General features: G+C 54.0%; 7 protein-coding genes across 7 annotated transcripts; 5 read left to right on the top strand and 2 right to left on the bottom strand.

The window, feature by feature from the left end:
- Positions 1–750: 750 nt before the first annotated feature.
- Positions 751–3252, top strand: TOS4 (target of SBF). Its single transcript, XM_062871728.1, has 2 exons — positions 751–2718; positions 2775–3252. Exons 1-2 carry the CDS (start codon positions 1216–1218, stop codon positions 2805–2807), a joined length of 1536 nt encoding a protein of 511 aa, XP_062729922.1. The 5' UTR covers positions 751–1215; the 3' UTR covers positions 2808–3252.
- Positions 3253–3512: 260 nt separating this feature from the next.
- CIC1 (proteasome-interacting protein cic1) lies at positions 3513–4974 on the top strand (the record flags this gene model as incomplete). The annotated part of the gene is made up of 2 exons (XM_062871731.1): positions 3513–3842; positions 3995–4974. The coding sequence occupies exons 1-2, from the start codon at positions 3617–3619 to the stop codon at positions 4972–4974; spliced, it is 1206 nt and encodes a 401-aa protein (XP_062729921.1). The 5' UTR covers positions 3513–3616.
- A 1393-nt stretch (positions 4975–6367) lies between these two features.
- QC761_000080 (uncharacterized protein) lies at positions 6368–8211 on the top strand (the record flags this gene model as incomplete). Its single annotated transcript, XM_062871732.1, has 3 exons — positions 6368–7350; positions 7409–7829; positions 7895–8211. The coding sequence occupies 3 exons, from the start codon at positions 6368–6370 to the stop codon at positions 8075–8077; spliced, it is 1587 nt and encodes a 528-aa protein (XP_062729920.1). The 3' UTR covers positions 8078–8211.
- A 395-nt stretch (positions 8212–8606) lies between these two features.
- On the top strand, positions 8607–10403 carry QC761_000085 (uncharacterized protein). The gene is made up of 2 exons (XM_062871734.1): positions 8607–9787; positions 9881–10403. Exons 1-2 carry the CDS (start codon positions 8680–8682, stop codon positions 10237–10239), a joined length of 1467 nt encoding a protein of 488 aa, XP_062729919.1. The 5' UTR covers positions 8607–8679; the 3' UTR covers positions 10240–10403.
- An 11-nt stretch (positions 10404–10414) lies between these two features.
- Positions 10415–11904, bottom strand: QC761_000090 (uncharacterized protein; the record flags this gene model as incomplete). Its single annotated transcript, XM_062871737.1, has 4 exons — positions 10415–10488; positions 10579–10597; positions 10660–10738; positions 10854–11904. 4 exons carry the CDS (start codon positions 11902–11904, stop codon positions 10438–10440), a joined length of 1200 nt encoding a protein of 399 aa, XP_062729918.1. The 3' UTR covers positions 10415–10437.
- Positions 11905–13037: 1133 nt separating this feature from the next.
- On the bottom strand, positions 13038–14558 carry QC761_000100 (uncharacterized protein; the record flags this gene model as incomplete). Its single annotated transcript, XM_062871738.1, has 2 exons — positions 13452–14558; positions 13038–13385 (listed from the first exon to the last, which is right to left on the bottom strand). The coding sequence occupies exons 1-2, from the start codon at positions 13476–13478 to the stop codon at positions 13038–13040; spliced, it is 375 nt and encodes a 124-aa protein (XP_062729917.1). The 5' UTR covers positions 13479–14558.
- Positions 14559–14691: 133 nt separating this feature from the next.
- On the top strand, positions 14692–17736 carry QC761_000110 (uncharacterized protein; the record flags this gene model as incomplete). Its single annotated transcript, XM_062871739.1, has 3 exons — positions 14692–15646; positions 15699–16866; positions 16920–17736. Exons 1-3 carry the CDS (start codon positions 15475–15477, stop codon positions 17734–17736), a joined length of 2157 nt encoding a protein of 718 aa, XP_062729916.1. The 5' UTR covers positions 14692–15474.
- Positions 17737–18232: the final 496 nt, after the last annotated feature.

The raw sequence follows: 18232 nt of genomic DNA, 5'->3' as shown, positions 1-18232 counted from the left end.
CAGGGAACATGCGGGTTCCAAAAGAGATGAGCTCACATGCCAAAGCTCGTCCCAAGCTTCAGAACTCGTGGGTTAGGTGAACGTCTTTTTGCTCCAGTGAAACTATCTATTTCCACAACATCACCAACAAAAAATGTTCAGGCCTAGAATATCAATAAAGTTCAATAATCTAGCTGTGGGGAACATCCAGCCATGGTGGGGTTAGATCACGAAACTTTAAATGGGGGTGGGTGCCTCGAGCAGAGGAGGTGCGAAAAAACGCGCCTAGAAAATTGTTGGAGCGGAGCTCTTAAGCAACCTGAGGTGGGGGAGGAGGCTGGCTTTTTTCTGCATTGTTGCAGTAGCGGAAACATGGGCCAACGTTGGCGAGAGCGAGAGAGAAAAGGCGGATGAGGATGGACAAGAAGAAGAAGGGGAAAACAAATAACAAACCGTCCATGTAGAAAGAAAGTCATTGTCAAAGAGCCTCCACATGTTCATCTAACTGTAGGGAGATATCCACCTTTATCCAATCTAAATACATCGGATTTTAAAGCTGGGATTGAATTCTGCCACACAACCCCCCCCCCCTGTAAGTCATCAGATTGTACTGATGCATAACCGCTGTGCAAGGGCGGTGAATACTCCATAGGGGACCTCGAATCTGCTGAAGCCACCAAATGGCTCGGGATCAGCGCTGGACAATGCTGGACCAAAGCACGCCAGTCAGCCAGACAACGCGACATGGGATGCCACGCCAAAAACGCGCCCGCCGCAGCAGGGACTCCTCTTTAACAAAATCGCGTCCTGCCGCAACGAGTGAGACGACGGGACACGAAACCTGCGTCTCTTAAGTACCCAAAATCCCCACTTCCCACAAAGCCCTCCCAGCTACACACTACCCGGGTCACTTTCCACGAGGCCATCTTTTTGTGATTGGGCTTTCTATTCTCTTCCTTTCTATTATCCCTTGGTGTCCTCGTCATTGTCAGCTACAGCAGCTCGCCCATAATTGGACCGACTTACAAGGAACATCGCGATTTGGTAGGCGGGTTCTGCAGGTGGAAAAGACCGCACTTCGACGCGCCTCAACCTGGACACGCGAGGTTTCCACTTCCAGGACACGGCTAGCAAAGGTTTTTCCAACCTCACCACCACTCCCAACTTTGCAAAAGCTACTCCGTAAACCTGTCACGATCAAGACGTGAGCCAACCAAGATCAAGACAACACGAACAATGGACTCCTCTCCTTCCGCCCTCACCAAGACCCGGGAGCCCTCGCTGCCCACCCTCCAGGGCGTAAAGCGGCCTGCACCTTCCTTGCTCCCTGCATTCGAACCCCTTTCCTCATCACCAGGTCTCCCAAGGCCATCGAAGCGGCAGGCAACAGCATCAGCCTTCTTCAAGTATCCCACTCCGGCACCAACATCGAGCACCGGCATCCTCTCCTCCAGTCCCCCACGCGTCGGAAACCGGCCGGCTCCTCCAAGACCACAGTCGAGGTCAAGCGTCACAGAGCGTGCTCCACTGTGCGATGTCCGCTCTGTGGACCTCAACGAGAACGGGGAGACATTGTTAATGGGACGATCGAGCAATTCTTCGCACTATCAGCTGTCGGCCAATCGGTTAATCAGCAGAGTACACGTCAAGGCGCGATATATCGCCGCTGCAGAGCCCCTCGAGCCAAACAAGATTGAGATTGTATGCAATGGATGGAACGGTCTAAAGCTTCACTGCCAGGGGCAGACATGGGAGTTGGCCAAGGGTGATTCCTTCACCTCGGAGACCGAAGGTGCTGACATCATGATCGATGTCCACGATGCGAGAGTATTGGTACAATGGCCGCGTCGTGAGAAGGAACGTGACGTGTTGGCTCAGCTCAGCGATTCATCCTGGGATGAGTCTCCTCGCCCAAGAGTTGGCAGGGTGGCAGGTGCTTCGGAGCTTCATGGTAGTCCTCTTAGAAGGTCGGTGCGCATCGGTAGTCCCGAGTCACCCACACCTGCCAATGTGTCCAGGGCAAACGCGAGCCTCAACGAGTTATTGGCTGTTGATAACGAGCATGCCGACGCGGTGCAGATCTATGAGGATGCCAGTGCTGATGAGCAAGAATTGCCGAGACTGACCGACGCTGCCGAGGAGAGCTTCATGACACAAGCTGCTCCAAGTTTGTCCAGCGACCTAAGCGAACCCGAATCGGAGGAGGAAAACGATGCAGACGAGGAGAATGACCCCATCATTCACTCTTTCGGTCCCTTTGGCGCCAACCTCAACAGCCGCCTTGCTTCTTTCTCGGCCAACTCTCCTCGGGGAAACCGTGTGTCTCGTAACCCACTTGCCGATGTGGCCGGCAGAACACAGGAGAGAATGGAGTCCATCTCTGAGGACGAGGCCGAGGATTTGTTGAGCGGTCTTAGTGACGAACAGAAGGCCAACATCACCAACCACGTGGTCAACCAGCTTGCATTCTCTCGTCTCTCTTCGACTCCTTTGACCACCATCATGATCAATCTTCCTGCTGCCGAAAAGAAGGACTTGAAGAAGGACCAGCTCCGTGTTATTATTGAGGGCACTGCGGCGGTCGGCATCATCCGTAGACAGGGCAAGGACGCGGCCGGCAAGCCTCTGGAAAGCGAGTATTACTACATCCCTGAGAAGGATAGTGATGAACATCGCCGTCTGGCCGTGACGGATGGCCTTCGGAAGCCCAGTTTGAGAAACTGCCGCAAGCAGCACAAAGTAAGTCCGCCCAAATCGTACTGTTCAGTTTGTCAACATGACTAACATGAGTTCAGCAATACTTTTGGAAGCGCCCCAAGACTCCTTGAACTATTCACTACAACATGTCACATTATTTCACCTTTTTGATCCACGGTTTCTCTCGTGTCGGCTATCGGCGGCGGTGGCGGAGTTCTTGTTGCGACGGAAAACGGAAACACCTTGTTCACATACCCCCATACCCCATTTCTTCGTCTGTCTCATATTAGGGGTCGTCGCTTTGTAGCGCTGTATTTGCTCCAGGATATTCGCATAGCGCAGGGCGTTTTGTTTCCGTGTATAATTTGGTTTTTTATCGTAGGGGGGTGATGGTTGATGGCTTCGCTGACGGATTGGCGTCGTCATCTGGCTTGACGATGGGGGAAGAGGACAAGGACGATGAGGAAGTGCTAAGGGAACGAAATGGACGGAATGCTTTTAGGGTGATGTATGTATTATTTGTATGTTTGAAGAAAATGGCCTCGAATAGAAGATGCAAATGGATAAATCGTCTTAGGAACAGTTCTTGAAGTGCCTCGTGCGATGGAAAAGCAAGTAAACAAACAGAACCAATCATGAGATTTCTTGGATCGTCATCTGGACGGAAGCACCTGAAGAACCAGAGATCTGGAACAACAGCTGCAAGCGACCACAACGAACGCCCCACATAAGCCCACCTACCTTATTCTTGGGCTGAGCAGGGGTGTCCCGGCAGGCACAGATCTCGCTGATAAGATAAGCGGAAAATCCTGCCCTCCGACCGCCAAAAATTCTTGGAGGACCCAGAAAAAAGTTATCGCCGTCGCAAGAGACAGAAGCCGACCTGGATTGCGACGACCGACGACAACCTTCTTGCCGCTGTCCATATCATCACCTCACAATGTCGCCCTCCGCTGCTGTCACCAAGACGGCCGAGACCACGGTCCCTGTCAACCCTGACCAGACCCTCAAGGCCTGCAAGGCGCTTGTTGCCCACATCAAGAAGGCCGCCGCCGCCCCGCCCAAGGACGGAAAGCAAAACCTCCTCGCTGATGCCGAAACCACCGTCGCCGAGACTCCCGTCTGGCTCACTCTCACCACCAAGAACCACATTCACGAGAACAACCGTATGTCTTTATCCCTTGAGCACGCCCCGTCAATGGCATGAGTGGCCTCAAAGGAGGCTTTCGGCCATCGCGAGTCAAGCCGACGCTTGCACCAAGCGTCGATGATTCACTCATTCTTGGTTCTGTGCCCGACAGGCGCTAACAGTTCCCAGGCCTTCAGCCAGGAAAGATTGCTCTCCCCAACCCCCTGAACACCAGCGAAGAGGTCAGCGTCTGCCTCATCACAGCCGATCCCCAGAGATACTACAAGAACGCCGTCGCCGATGAGTTCCCCGAGGAGCTTCGCAAGAAGATTGGCAGAGTCATCGATCTCACCCACTTGAAAGCCAAGTTCAAGGCGTACGAGGCCCAACGCAAGCTGTTCAGCGAGCACGATGTTTTCCTTGCCGACGACAGAATCATCAACCGCCTCCCCAAGGCGCTCGGCAAGACGTTTTTCAAGACCACCACCAAGCGCCCCATTCCTGTGGTGCTGATGGCCCAGCGCGAGAAGGTTGACGGCAAGCGTGTTGCTGTTCCCAAGGGCTTCATGGTCAAGAAGAACAAGCGCGACCCCGCCGAGAATGCCAACGCCCGTCCCACCGCCGAGATTGTCAAGGAGGTCGAGAAGGCCATCGGTGCCGCGCTGGTGCATCTTACTCCCTCTACCAACACCGCCATCAAGGTTGGTTACGCTGGGTGGGAGCCTGAGAAGATCGCCGAGAACATCACCGTGGTGGTCAAGGAGCTGGTCGAGAGATTTGTGCCACAGAAGTGGAGCAACGTCCGCAGCTTTTACGTCAAGGGCCCAGAGACGGCTGCCCTTCCCGTATACCAGACGGACGAGTTGTGGTTGGACGAGAGCAAGGTTGTTCCCAACGGCCAGGAGGGGTCCAGCGCTCTCCCCGGCAAGAGGGAACAGAAGCTCATCAAGGGCGAGAAGCCCAACATTGGCAAGAAGCGCAAGTCGTTGGATGCCGAGCCTGAGCCGGCTGCCGAGGAGGCACCGGTTGCCAAGGAGGACAGGCCAAAGAAGAAGGCCAAGAAGGTGCTGCCGGAGAGCAACGACGAGAAGCTCGACAAGGAGATTGCGGAAAGGAAAGCGAGGTTGAAGAAGCAGAAGGCGTCGGCCAAGAAGGCGGTGGAGGTCTAATTCAGGGATACCAAGGGTGAAATTTGGGGGCTATGTTCATGTCACTGGTGAATCATTGCTTGGAGTTTTGGAGTCATTTGGGCATTAAAATGGCAGGCTACAGTTGAGACGGTGCGCGATGGGTGCCTCGAGGCAAATAGATGGGCTTTGTGTTGATAACTGATGATGGTTCAGTAATCTGATGTTGTTGTGCTATCTGTGTCTGGGTTTATCCAGTTGATCACTGCTTATCGTCACCTGTTACCTGGTGGACTGCCTTTGCTAATCCATCTTGGCTGCTGTCTCCAACCAAGGATCGCATTTTACCCCAATGTTTATCACTTCGCACTTCGGAAAAGACAGTGGTGTTGCCCCGCTCGGGACACTTGATAGCCTGACCAAGCTTTCCCAGGTGGATGGTCACGCGCTTTAGCCTGACGCCTCAGGATTCCCAAATCAACTGCCGACGGCCAAAAGTGCATCGATAATGCTCTCGTAATGTTCTCCGCATCCAGCTCAGCGACAGCCATTTGCTACTATTCACCGACGCCAATGGAACACGTGGGATGCCCGAACCATGTTTTTCGGTTTATTGCGGTCCCTCCATCCGGGACACGGCTTGGATCGAAGAGTGGTTGATAGCGGGTATGTTCGGGACCGTGGGGTGGTATTGATCCTGGCTTTGGGACGCCCGTTTTTCACGCCCAAACAGAGTCAGGATTTGTTCTCCATTCAACCATGGATCTGTTGGTTGTTTACCTGTAGGTTCTGAGGGGTTGGGAAGGAATGGGACTACCAAATCGTAACAGATTCAATGCCAGTCGTTCACCACTCACTTACTCCACACTCACTAGCTGCTCGGCCATGGGCAAAGTGCCCCATAACGTCTCCGCAATCCCCAGGTTTTCCTCGCACTCTATTTTAACGTCCGACCGAACGAGCCACTGATTAGAGCCGCCCGTTCATGCATCCACCAGCTCACCCTCCTCGGACACCACTCGACCAACCAATCATCATGCTGGAGTTGGTGAAGGTCCAGATGTCTGTCGTTGGCTATGGCTGGCCTTCAACCGGGGCTTGGCATCAAGTGTCCATGACCGATGGGTAGATCGGCAGATGACGGCCGCCCCCCCCCTCCTCAGCGGCGGCCGGTTGAGAGAGAGTGAGTTGCCTTATAGCTGGGGGTTTCCTTTTCTGGGACTACTATCACATATATGTCTGCTGAAAAACCGCTTCCTCGGTTCCCACCAGTCGGGCTCTCGTATGCGTTTTCTACGCCTTCAAGACAGATAACCCCCTGACTGAGCCGGACAACTTCAACAGTTGCACCTTGGTTCAGTTATTTCCCATCAAACAACAGGAAACATTCCCACATTTTGGTCGGGGGTTTCAACACCAGCCCCCCACCTACACAATGGGTGTCCTCAAACCCGACGAAGACTTGACCAGCCTCGCGCCAGCAAACCTCCTCCACACCATCACCACCTTTCTCACAGCGCACTACCTCCTCCTCACCCTCTCCTTCCTCTTCCTCCGCGCCCTCGTCAAGAGATATGCCTCCCCTCTGCGGAAGTACCCCGGTCCCGTCCTGGCATCCATCTCCCAGCTCTGGAAAGTGAAATCTGTCGCCTCGGGCCGGACCCATCTCCAACATATCGACCTCCACCGGAAATACGGCCCCGTCGTTCGCATCGCACCAAACGAAGTCTCGGTCTCGTCCCCCGAGGCGGCGAGGACGCTCCTGTCAGCAGGGAAGAGATTTTTCAAGACGGACTTCTACGGGGTCTTCCCCCCGCCGGAGAACCCTGATATTTTCACCGAAACGAGGGAGGACGTCCACGCTATGAAGAAGCGGGTGGCGAACGTGCCGTACAGCATGGCGGCGATGCAGCAGCTGTCGCCGTTTATCGACGATACCATCGAGCTCTTGGCGACGAAAATCAACAACCATATCGAGTCGTCGCCCGACGGAGAGTTTGATTTGGGGGATTATTTGCACTATTTTGCGTTTGACGTGCTGGGGGAGGTGGCGTTTTCGAGGTCGTTTGGGTTTTTGAAAGAGGGGAGGGATGTGGACAACGCGATCAAGACGATTGATAACAGTCAGACGTATAATGGGATTGTGGGGCAGGTTCCGGAGTTGGATTTTTTGTTGCGGAGGAATCCGCTTTGGCAGTTTGTGCCTTGGTTGAGTACCAAGAACGCGTTGATTACGAGGATGGCGCTGGAGGAGATGGGGAGGCGGCAGCCGTTTGATAAGGATAGGGGGGGTGGGTTGAGGGGCGGGGTTGGGGTGGACGGGAGGAGGGATTTGATGGCTAGTTTGATACAGGGGCATTTGAGGGATAAGGAAAGGTTTGGGGTGGGGGATGTTTTTGCTGTGGCTCATGGGGCTATGTAAGTCTCTCCTTGTGGGAGGATTTGTGGAAAGATGGCTAATTCGATGGTGAAATAGCTTTGCGGGATCGGACTCGACGGCGTCGACGATGCAGAGCTTCTTTTGGCATATTTTGGATTCGAAGCCGGTTTACCAGGCGTTGCTGAGGGAGATTGAGAACGCGGTGAACACGGGGGTTATCCCGGCCGAGGGGAATATCACCTGGAATCAGTCGCAGAGTTTGGATTACTTGCAGGCCTGTCTCAAGGAAGCGATGAGGGTGAGGCCGGCGGTGGGGCTCAACATTACGAGATTGGTCCCGCCTGAGGGTGCGGAGCTGGATGGACATTTCTTCCCTGGAGGCACCACCATCGCGGCGAACGGGTGGGTGCTACATCGTGATAAAGAGACGTTTGGGCAAGATGCAGACGATTTCAGACCTGAGCGGTGGTTGGAGGACGAGGAGAGGGCGAAGAAGATGGAGAGGTATATGTTTCAGGTAAGCGCCCGTTTTTTTTTGACCGCATTTTGCGCTGGGAGATGCTGATGTTTTATTTTCGAAAGTTTGGGGGTGGAAGCCATCTGTGTATTGGGCGGAACTTGGCGCTTCTGGAAATCAACAAGGTGATTCCACGGTTGTTGAGGGACTACAGGTTTGAGCTGGCACACCCGGGCCAACCGCTCAAGGCCAATGCGTCTTTCTTTGTGGTGCAATCAGGATTGGAGGTGTTTATCAAGAAGGCTTAGGAAAACCTTCCTTCGTGTGTAACTGGGTGTTGGAGGTGTTATGTGTACATATATGGTGTCGTTTTCTAGCGTATTAGTTGCCACCAACTGTTTCACCTGTATGCATGGCCCTTGGGGAAATGATGAGTGATCGGTATCCGGCACGAGGTCTGTACAACAGGGCATACCCAGTGGGGAGGGGGGTCGCGCAAATGGTCTGTACAACAAGACAACGTGGACATTGGTAGCCACACCTCACTGGGATATGTCTTGGCAGGAGATCACTACGATAGGCGGCCAACCACAAGGCCATGAGAAGCGCGGCCCCTCTATTCCTCTCGGCCCAAGCCTGCATTGAAGGGGCGCGGAAGCGGCTACCGAGGCAAGCAAACGCGCTTCTCCGTTGGTTGGCGCTTTTCTATGTTGTACTGTTGTTTGCTTTTGGGGGTCCCGTCCAAGGGTTTGGGAGAGGATCAACATCGCACAAAACAGGGAATAATTCTGGTGGAGGTTCGGTCGCTGATCTTTTTTTTCTCTCCCCCAGCTTCTCTTTTCCGTCTGGTCTGATCAGTTTCACCCTCATTCTTTCCCGCACATGGCCTGGAAAGACGGAGAATTAATTGATGATGGCAATGGCGCTGCCAAATCTCCAGTACTCCGATCTGCCCGAGGCGGTTCTCCGACAGCATGACTTCCCCGAGGTAGTCTCAGAGGATGCTCCCCAGGCGGTCGAGCGAAGCGAAGAGACGGCCAAATACCTTGTCTACGCCAATGTTGAAAACCTCGAAAGCAGCATCGACACAACCTCGGCCAAAGAACCTCCAGAACGACGCATCCTCGGCCTGAAGCGAAAAACCATTTTCATCCTGTCCATAATCGGCGCGGTCATTCTCATTGGTGCCATCGTGGGCATAGCCCTCGGCGTGACAATCTCCCAACGAAAATCCCCTTCCTCCCAAGAGATCAACATTGACGACTCCCTCCCCCCCGACGCCACCGACAACTCCCCACCAGCACCACCACCATCCCAACCCTCCATCAACCTCACCGCCCTCCCCTCCAACATCTCCCCCCTCTCCTCCCTCGCCTCAGCAAACTACACCGACCCCAAAACAAGCATCGTCCACCTCCACGTCTACTCCCAACTCCCACCCCCCTCCAACTCCCTTTTGGTGTCCATCTGGAACTCCACCGCCCGCATCTGGACAACATACTCCCTCTCCGCCCTCCTGCCCTCAACCTACGACCTCCTGCCCGGCACACCCATCTCAGCATACGTGTACACCAACCCAGCCTTTCAAGCCGGCGTCATGGTCCTCACCACCGACCACGTCCTCCACCAATTCGTCACTTCGGATATTACCATGAAGAACTGGCGACATGGTGGTGTGGGGCAGGGGGATGCTATACTGACGGTGGGGAGGGAAACCAAAAACTTTCAGATTTTGAGGCCGCAGTGCGGGACGGGGGAGGATTGTAAATGGTTTTTTCCGCCTAGTGCGGTTGGTTATCAAGACGGAGAGGGAACGGTGAGGGTTTTCAACATGAAGGTTATGAGGGAATTTGAGGTGGGCAAGGGGAGGGAGGGGACGGAACTGGGGCTGGTGAGTTTGGTCAAGGCTGGTGGGGAGCGGGGGTTTAATGTTAGTGATATTTATTGGAGGGTGGTGTTTGTGCCTGAGGGGGGGAGGGAATTAAAGGGGTGGACGGCGGGGAAGGAGATGGTCGGGGGTTTTGGGGAGGGTGAGTGATTCCTTTTTTTTTTCTTCTTTTTTTTTCCTGGTGGGACTGATTGGGTTGAGAGGGAAAGCTGACATTGAACAGAGAGTGATTCATTAGGGGAAATGCCTTCTACTCCGGCTTCGCATAACATGGCGGCGTTTTCGTACGACTTGATGAATCAGATGATTGTGACGTTGGAGGATGGGGGGAGGAGGCTCGGGGTGAGGACGTTGGATGGGTTGGCCGGAAACAAATGGACGTTGGCGAGAGAGGAGGATGATCCGGCTGGGTTGGGGAATCAGAAGGGCGAGGTGCGGTTTACTGCTATCACTGGGAATCCGGAAAAGAGGGTGTTTGGCATGGTGAATGGCAACATCCATGAGTGGCGGTTTTCGAGCGGCAGGCCGAGGAGTTGGGAGTATGTGGGGAGGGTGTCGACTTCGCCTGTTTTGACGGGGTGATCATGGCATGAATATTGAAGATTTGAATCTGTATTATAGCGAGGCGTTGGGGATTGGGAGGTGAGGTTTTGTATACATCACAACTTGGATATCATATCCGTGGTCATATGATATGGTCGCATAAATTCACCCATCATATTTTATCAATCCAAGACACCCCGCTATTCTCCCCCCCCCGCGGTCTGGGACTTGGTCTACTTATCTCCCCACGCACACATAATACCCCTCCCACAATTGGTCACAGTTGATCTGACAGAGGCCGCTCAGCAAGAGGTCGATGAATTCGGGTGTGCAGTAGCGGTTGAGGTCATCTTCGCCACCTAAGGGTTCGCGACTTACGGATGGGTTGAGGTCGTAGCTGTTTTACTGTCATTAGCCTGTTTGCTCTTTCTTTTGATCCGCAAAACAGGGGGAACATACAACTGAAGCAGTGTCAAATTCGCCCTCGAGGCCAAGCTGCGGCAGGTGTCGTTCTGGGTAATGACGGCCAAGTTCTTGCCTATGATAATGCCGAAGAGGAGGTGGTCAGTAGGCGTTTTTTCAGGAGCATCTTCCTCACGCCAAGCCAAAGAAATCCCATGTCTCATCCTGCCTGAGTTTCTCATTTCACTCACAGTTACTGGGTGTTCCGGGTAGCGTTGGCCGACTTCCACTCGGGGTTGTCGTCGTAGCTGGCGCTCTTGTCGTCGGCGTTCCGCATGTCCCGCTTGTGACGATTGCCGTGCTGGTCAACACCCTGGTCGAGACTGAGACACTGGTTAGAATAGTTGTCAGTGTCTGCGTTACCGGTACGACAGTCTGAACTGTTCTCGTGGTTGTTGTCGTGGTTGTGGAGGATCTGGTTGACGTGACGGTGACCTCCACCAGGTTGGTGATGACTGTGGTTAGCGTGGCGGTGACTGGGACTGTGGCTGTGCGTGTTACGATGCTAGTCAAGGTGAAGTCGACCGTTCGGGTCACAATGGCGGTGGCACCAGTGGTGAGAGTAGTGGTGGAGGTGACACGAACTGTCTGGGTTGTAAAGGCCGTGGCCGGAACGGTGTTGGTGATGGTCCTGGTAGCAACGACCGTCTGTGGTACAGTGGTCGTAACAGTAGCTGTGTTGGTCTGAGAGACGATCGAAGTGCGGGTGACGGCTACAACGGACGTGACAGTGACAGTGACTGAAGCGGTAGGGCCCGGCGTGATGGGAGCACTGCTGGCAGAAGAGATAGCGCCGGCACCGCAAGAGCCAAAACCTCTTTGGCAGCCATCTGACAAGCAGTAATCAGCCGAACTACCGCAAAAGCCAAATTGCGAGCAGCAGTTTCCGAAGCTCGATCCGGTGCAGGTCACGCCCGAGCCACAAGTGCCATCCTGGCTGACGGTGAGGCGCACCGGAGAAGAAGAGGTAGGGGCAGCGGATGTCGTCCGTGATGCTGAGGCTGTAGGGCCACTGTCGGCAATTCCCTCGATGCAATATAAACCACCAGTAACCAGCTGCGAACAGCTCGTGACTGAAGGATTGGACCGGAGGAACTGAGTCACGGTGATGCCGGCGATCTCAGCCAGGATGGCACATGTGTCTCCCTCATAGGCCTCGATGAATCGAGTACATTCTGCCGAAGCCCCCGCAACAGCCAGAGCAGAGACCAGGAGGCCCCTGAAGATCGCCGTAGAAAGCATTGCACGTCTGACTACGGTCGAGAAGCCGCGTTTCATTGTTAGTGAACGGTGGGAACCCCTCCAGCGTACGATCGACATCTTGCACTTACATGGATACCTTGGCAAACGAGTTCCAAAGGGCCGGAATTGATCTACCGGGTTGGGAGCGGGATGTGGTAGGTGAAGAACTCACTTATGTGAGACAATAAGAAGCTGATCGTCCAGTCTTATAGCATATCCGGGTTCGACCTGCAGACCACCGGGTTCCGGCCATCTTACCGGAGCTGTACCATCATGAGCCACCCGCGAAATAGACATGTTGCACCGCACCGACAGATACCCATGGTTACCAGTATTGATGGTCTGCTTGCACTTTACGAATTGTCAACTCAGTGTTTGGTAACGGCCCCGGGCTGGGCTGCCTCTTGCTCGGCAGAGGGTGTCGGGGTGAAGACGGGATATAAATATAGCACGACGTTACGGCATTGGCTCGCATATGGGTATGTTGCGGAGGTTGGTGCGAGGTAGAATTTATGGCTAAACGATTCCCCGCCGAAAGCAATATCGGAGGGATCAGTTTTGTCGAGTAGCAAGAAGGCAGGCTAATATCGAGGTTGCATTCTGTCACTTGACTCGAGCGATTTTGTCTCCATATTCTGCCCTGACCAGGCTGGACCTGCATGACGTCTGAACCTGAAAGCTGATAGCAGTGGCATGTTGCATTCAAATATAAGACGCTGCCCACTCGGTTGTCAGTGTATCATAACGTGTCCGGCCTTCGTGCTCATCAACAGTGCGGCCAGAGCATTCCAAAGCATCGGCAGTAAATCCGACCAGCGACAGTTCAAACTGACTGTTCGAGAGCCAAAAAGATGAGAACAAGTATCCAATTTCATTTCCCAAAAAGAAACGGTCATCCTGAGGGTATCGTGCACAACTGCTCCCGAATATCGTTTCCAGAGATGCCAATAAAATACACACGAATGTTGACAAGTACATAGAAAAGTAGTGGGTATCGGGAGAAAACAAAAGAAAAAGGTCTCGTGCTGGGTCCTGTCGCCTCCTGATTACAAATAAGCTCTGCGCTTGGGTGTTGGCATCAGATCGACTTTCCCCTCAACGGTCCGGAGTGAGGTATTGGTGACGTATTTGATTCAATCTCTCAGGCCCCTCGCCATCACGGCCTCCTTGCTGGTCATGGGCGTCGAGTTGTCTTCGTGGCTACGTTTGCACTTTTGGCATTTCCCGCCCGTCTCTTTGGGGTGTGGGATTTGGGCGCCGGTGACTGGACAGATGTAGACTCGCTTGCTGTATGGCTGGTGCATCTGAAAGCAAGAGGGGCATTCTTTGTCGGGTCGTCGAGAAAGAGTGTCTATTCTGTAGCCTGTATTGGGGCATATGAAGACAGACTGCCAGATGATGTCGTGGGCGGCCTGGCAGTGGGTGCAGAGGCCGAGAGGGTTCTCGAGCTCCTCGCCCGTGTTGGGGCAGAAAAAGGTTGCCTGAGAGACAATGTTAGTCATGAGGGCGCGGAGATTGAAGAAGAAGATATCGGATCAAAGACCCACCGGCACACTGGATTGCTTTTGTCCCATGATTGCTGGTGATGATGCTCCTCCTCAGTCGGCGGTTATTTGTTGGTGGTGAAAGGTAAAAGGTTTGTTCGAGGCCCGTCGTTATTTTGACATTGTGATGACCCAAGTGCTCCGCGAGGCAAGGTCAATCTGGAGCACAGCCGCCCGTCTTACCCGATTTCGGATGCTGCGTGACGTCGATTTAACGTTGGCAATTTGCCTCTGGTGACTGGTGAGCGGGCAGTCGACATCAGATGGAGGAGGTCCAGAGGTCTAGAGGTCCAGACTGCAGACGCGGAGGGTTATATAAAACCAACGGGAATCCACAGGCAAGCAAGCAAACCAAGCAGCAGATAAAACCCGGGGTATCTCTCCGGCCACGTGCGGGCCAAGGGGAGCTTCGCTGGGAACGGCATCTTCACCGAGAGGCTCCTTTTCTGCGGGCGGCTGGTGGCAGGGTTCAACAGATGACATGAGACAGGTTCTCGAAGAGCACTGCAGGCCAAAAGTGCAGTGGATGTAACACTCCTTCATTAGGCTATTCCTCCGCCTGTCCGACCGCGGGCCCACTCGGCCGATCATTTCTCTGACTCTGATTTGACTTTGACAGAAACTGTCAAACATTGTTGCGCGCGGGGGGGGAGAGGGAAGCCCAGAGAGGAGAAGACAGCGGGAAAAGAGGGGCCGATGCAGCAGTGAAGGAGTGGAAGGGCGCGCTTGAGTGCCATGTGGTAGGTAAGCACCGAGGCATTTCATGCGTCGAGATAGGCCAGAGCGGAATTCCAGACGTTCGAAATATGGTTCGTGCGTCTCCAAGAAACGTCGTCGTAGTCTTGGCACCATCCGTCTGGCTTGGCAATGCTGTGTATAAGTCCGAGTGTCAAATGGCAAGGCGAGTATTTGTCTCCTTGTCTTGGACACCTGCCTGACTGAGATAAGATGGCCAGCATGTGGTGACATGATGCTGCAGCGTGCTCGTAAAAAGCAATCACTAGTTCCGGGTGTAGTGCGCCACAAAAACGTGTGCGAAACGTGGTTTGGAGGACGCTGAGATGCGATCTCGACTGGGCACTGAAGGTGCTGCATGCTTTGTGCGCTAGCGCATGCCTCCGGGGCAACGGAATCCCCTAATTGGGTCGCCTCAGGGATTATGCTGCTGTAGACGGTGGTCTGTGCGGGAAACATTGCAGCACTGCCCTGCAACCAACACCATGTCGTTATCTAATACCCAACACCCCACTCCCGCTCTGCTCTGCTCGACCTCTTGCCCTGCCCGTGGGATATGTCGGATGCGCATTACGAGAAAGAGATGCATGAACTGAACCGCCACCCTCCCCCGCAAAAAGGCGGTCAATTGTTTCTCCTCGGGGCATCAACCTGGTTCTTGGAATTTGGACCCTTTCGTGGAACTTTGGAACCGCTGGATGCTCGCTCCTTGGCACCAACGGCTGCTCTTCCGAACCCCCCGGCTCCATCTGATCGAACATGGCGCCGTATCGACGGGCCATCCCGCCCCTCCGCCAGTGTGTTAGTATCAGAAGCAAACTCCATCTACATCATACGTCATGTTTCTCTGGTACCAGCCTTATTAGTTGTTTTGCCGCTCTAATATGTGGCTTTCCTCTTTTCAGATATTAGCCCGTACCGTGGGAGACACCTAACGGCAACACCATGGAGAGAAACCTTGCAACCACACCGAAAAAGCCTATGCCCGAGGTGGAGATGAAGTCCCAGAAACACACACTCCAAACCAGGCTCTCGGAACATCGCCAAGGGTCCATCTACCACACTTGAGGAGAAGAGAAGCTTTTGCAATTGGACTGGCGGACAATCAAGAGATTCGCGTAGACGGGCCGAGTCGTGGGGCAACTATCGGCTAATTTGTCACCAATATGTTCAGATCACGTACTTGCATATCCCCAACCCGCACCTCCGGTGTCCGCCTCGGCCCTCCCGGCCGAAAAGGAATGAATCCCCTGTAATTTCATCGACATAAAATGTCTAGGTTGACACCGAGATGTCAGACCTCCACCTCGATTCACCCGGCCACGAAACCTGTACCAAGCCATCAGCTTCAAAGATGCGTTGGTCAACGACAATCATATTTCTGGCCACGGCTCTGGCCCCGGGGGCACAGTGTCTGTTCACCGGGGGTGGTTTGACCATACTGTCACAGAACAATCTTGACGGTGAGGTCTTGTCGGATCAAGATGGAGAGTGATATCACTGACACCCGAATAGGTGCCGAAAATGACAAGTCCGCCGCCATCCTCATCAACCAGCCCAGTCCCAACTATGCCGCCGCCATGGCCTGTCAGCTGCTCGGAGAAGAGACATGGGACCCTAAGAAGTCCAAATTCACCACCACGTTGGCGAGATCATTGCCCTATCAAGCATACCTTGGAGTGGTCCCACGGGACCAGCTCTACTGGGTTTCCAAGAGCAACCCCAACGCTGATAAGTGTCGGGCCATTGATGCCACAGGCAAGACTCGCAATGTTGATTGCTCCACCGAGTTACCTACCCTCTGTTCCCAGTCAGCCCGAGTGTCCAACCAGACCGTCGATGACACCACATCCAACTGGCAAGTCCAGCAGTTTGTTGGTTCGAAACTGGTGACCGGTTACCGCGACCTACACGCCTGGAAGTTCCGCGGCCTGCGCTTTGCCGACCCACCGAGGCGGTTCACCTACTCCAAAGTCGCCAATTACGAAGAGGACGGCGAGATTGACGCCACCAAGGCCGGAGCAGACTGCTCGCAACCCATCGGCGAAGTCACTAGCGGCAGCAGCGAGGACTGCCTGTTTGCCAATGTCTGGACGCCTTACCTGCCGCGGATGGCCGGCCAAGATGCCAAGAAACAGTTGAAGCCTGTCATGCTATATCTCTACGGCGGAGGCTTGACATCCGGTTCTGGAAAGAATCCAAACACGGATGGAACCAACCTTGCATCGAGGGGCGATGTCGTGGTGGTGTCTGTCAACTACCGCGTTGGCTCGCTTGGTTTCTTGAACCTGAATGATGATGTCCACAAGGGAAACTACGCCATCTCAGACATGATTACTGCCTTGGAGTGGGTCAACAAGTACATCAAGTACTTTGGCGGTGACCCGAACAAAGTGACCTTATTCGGAGAGTCTGCAGGTGCCTTGGGCACTCATGTCGTCCTCAGCTCGCCAAAGGCAAAGGGTCTATTTCACCGTGCTATCCTACAGTCCAACCCAGATGGATACCCAAGCCCGGAAAGGCCTGTCACCCCTGCCATTTTCTACGACACACTGGCCCACAACTATGAGACGACCACCAAGAACGTGTTGAAAGACGCCGGCTGTTTAGATGCAAAAGACAAAGTTGCCTGTCTCGGAAAGCTAAGCGGCTTCGACCTCGTCAACCTGCCGACCAACGCCCAGTAAGTCCACTATTCCGCTTCCATTCTTGTTGTGTCTTTGCTCACGAAACCAGCGGTATCGTCCAAGACGGTCTCTACCTCACCACCCCAACCCTCAACTTCACCTCCACTCTGGCCTCCAAGATTCCCGTCATGCTAGGCATCACCCGCGACGAAGTCGGCGTCATGATTGACGACGCCCCGGCCCCCAACGCAACCTTCATCCAGTACTTCAATACCGTCGCCCAGAAGCACTTTGGCCTCCCCGTCAACTCCACCTCCCTGTTCTCCCTCCCGGCGAGCACTCTCGCCCTCCAAAACAACGAAGCCGCCATACTCAACAGCACCATCTCCCTTTTCTCCTCGTTAATCTTCACCTGCCCCTCCCTCGCCAAAGCCTACAGCGCCTCCCGCCACGGCACCTTCAAAGACACGTACTATTTTGTCTTCAACCGGACCTACCAGATGCCGGGGTACTCCCGGGATTGGTGTCGACCTCCTAGCACCAACGGGTACCCTAAGGGGATTTTGGATATGGAGTACTACAAGTGTCACGCGGGGGAGCAAATGATTGTTTTTGGGACAGAGGCTAGGGGAGGGTTGCCGGATAGGGATGGTAACGACTTTGCTTTTGAGCGGTTGGTGGTTGATTACTGGGGGGCGTTTGCGCGGTGGGGGAAGCCCGAGTTTGAAAAGGGGTATTTGGAGGTGAGGGGGTTTGAGGGGACGAGAAGGGAGGTGGAGAGGTTGGGACGGTGGGAGGGTGTGGACTGGAGGCGGCCAAAGGCGAGGGTGTTGCAGTGGGGTGGGAGGGGGGGGATGGTTGGGTTTGGGGAGTTGAGTGGTTTGTGTGCGAGTTTGGGGGTGGAGTTGACTGTGTTGGAGGGTTGAGATGTTAGGTGTTGGGAAGTGGCTGATTGGCATAAGCTTTTTGCTGGTTTCGGAAGAGGGGTTGGAAGGGCGTCACAAAGAAATACGGCTCTGGTTGCTGTGACGCAGCACTTGAACCATGTTTTTGGCTGGAATAATAGGAAATCGCCCGGAGTATGATTGTTCGCAACTTGAGCTTTGCCCTGTTCGGTGTTACGTTCTGGAGTATAATAACCATAAGACGGGATGTAACACCTTTGTGGGGTGGTAAGTTCCGGTTCTGCATGTAAGCTGATGACATCCTTCCGACTGACCTCGACTTGACCAATAGTATGGCTTCGTTCCTGATCCGATTTGTCTCGGGTAGTGCCAGCCTTTTACCAGATCAAGTGAGACATAGTCGGGGTACCGTGACCTGGGATATGCGAACAAGCGGAACCCTCAACCTGCTGGAGAACGTCGACAGAAACAGGTTCGATGCTAGATGGTGTTCCCTCAAGCCTTTTCAGCAATACCA

This window comes from Podospora bellae-mahoneyi, chromosome 6 (genome assembly GCF_035222275.1).
Source record: "Podospora bellae-mahoneyi strain CBS 112042 chromosome 6, whole genome shotgun sequence".
NCBI classification, from domain to species: Eukaryota; Fungi; Ascomycota; class Sordariomycetes; order Sordariales; family Podosporaceae; genus Podospora; species Podospora bellae-mahoneyi.
The sequence above is the reverse complement of the archived record's forward strand: the minus strand, read 5'-3'. Positions and strand labels throughout refer to the sequence as shown.

Bases quoted from the DNA above. Each gene is read 5' to 3' on its own strand.
- TOS4 (XM_062871728.1), top strand. From the start codon at position 1,216: ATGGACTCCTCTCCTTCCGCCCTCACCAAGACCCGGGAGCCCTCGCTG. The intron at 2,719-2,774 runs GTAAGTCCGCCC...ACATGAGTTCAG, and splicing joins ACTGCCGCAAGCAGCACAAA to CAATACTTTTGGAAGCGCCC.
- QC761_000085 (XM_062871734.1), top strand. From the start codon at position 8,680: ATGATGGCAATGGCGCTGCCAAATCTCCAGTACTCCGATCTGCCCGAG. The intron at 9,788-9,880 runs GTTTTGGGGAGG...GACATTGAACAG, and splicing joins GGGGAAGGAGATGGTCGGGG to AGAGTGATTCATTAGGGGAA.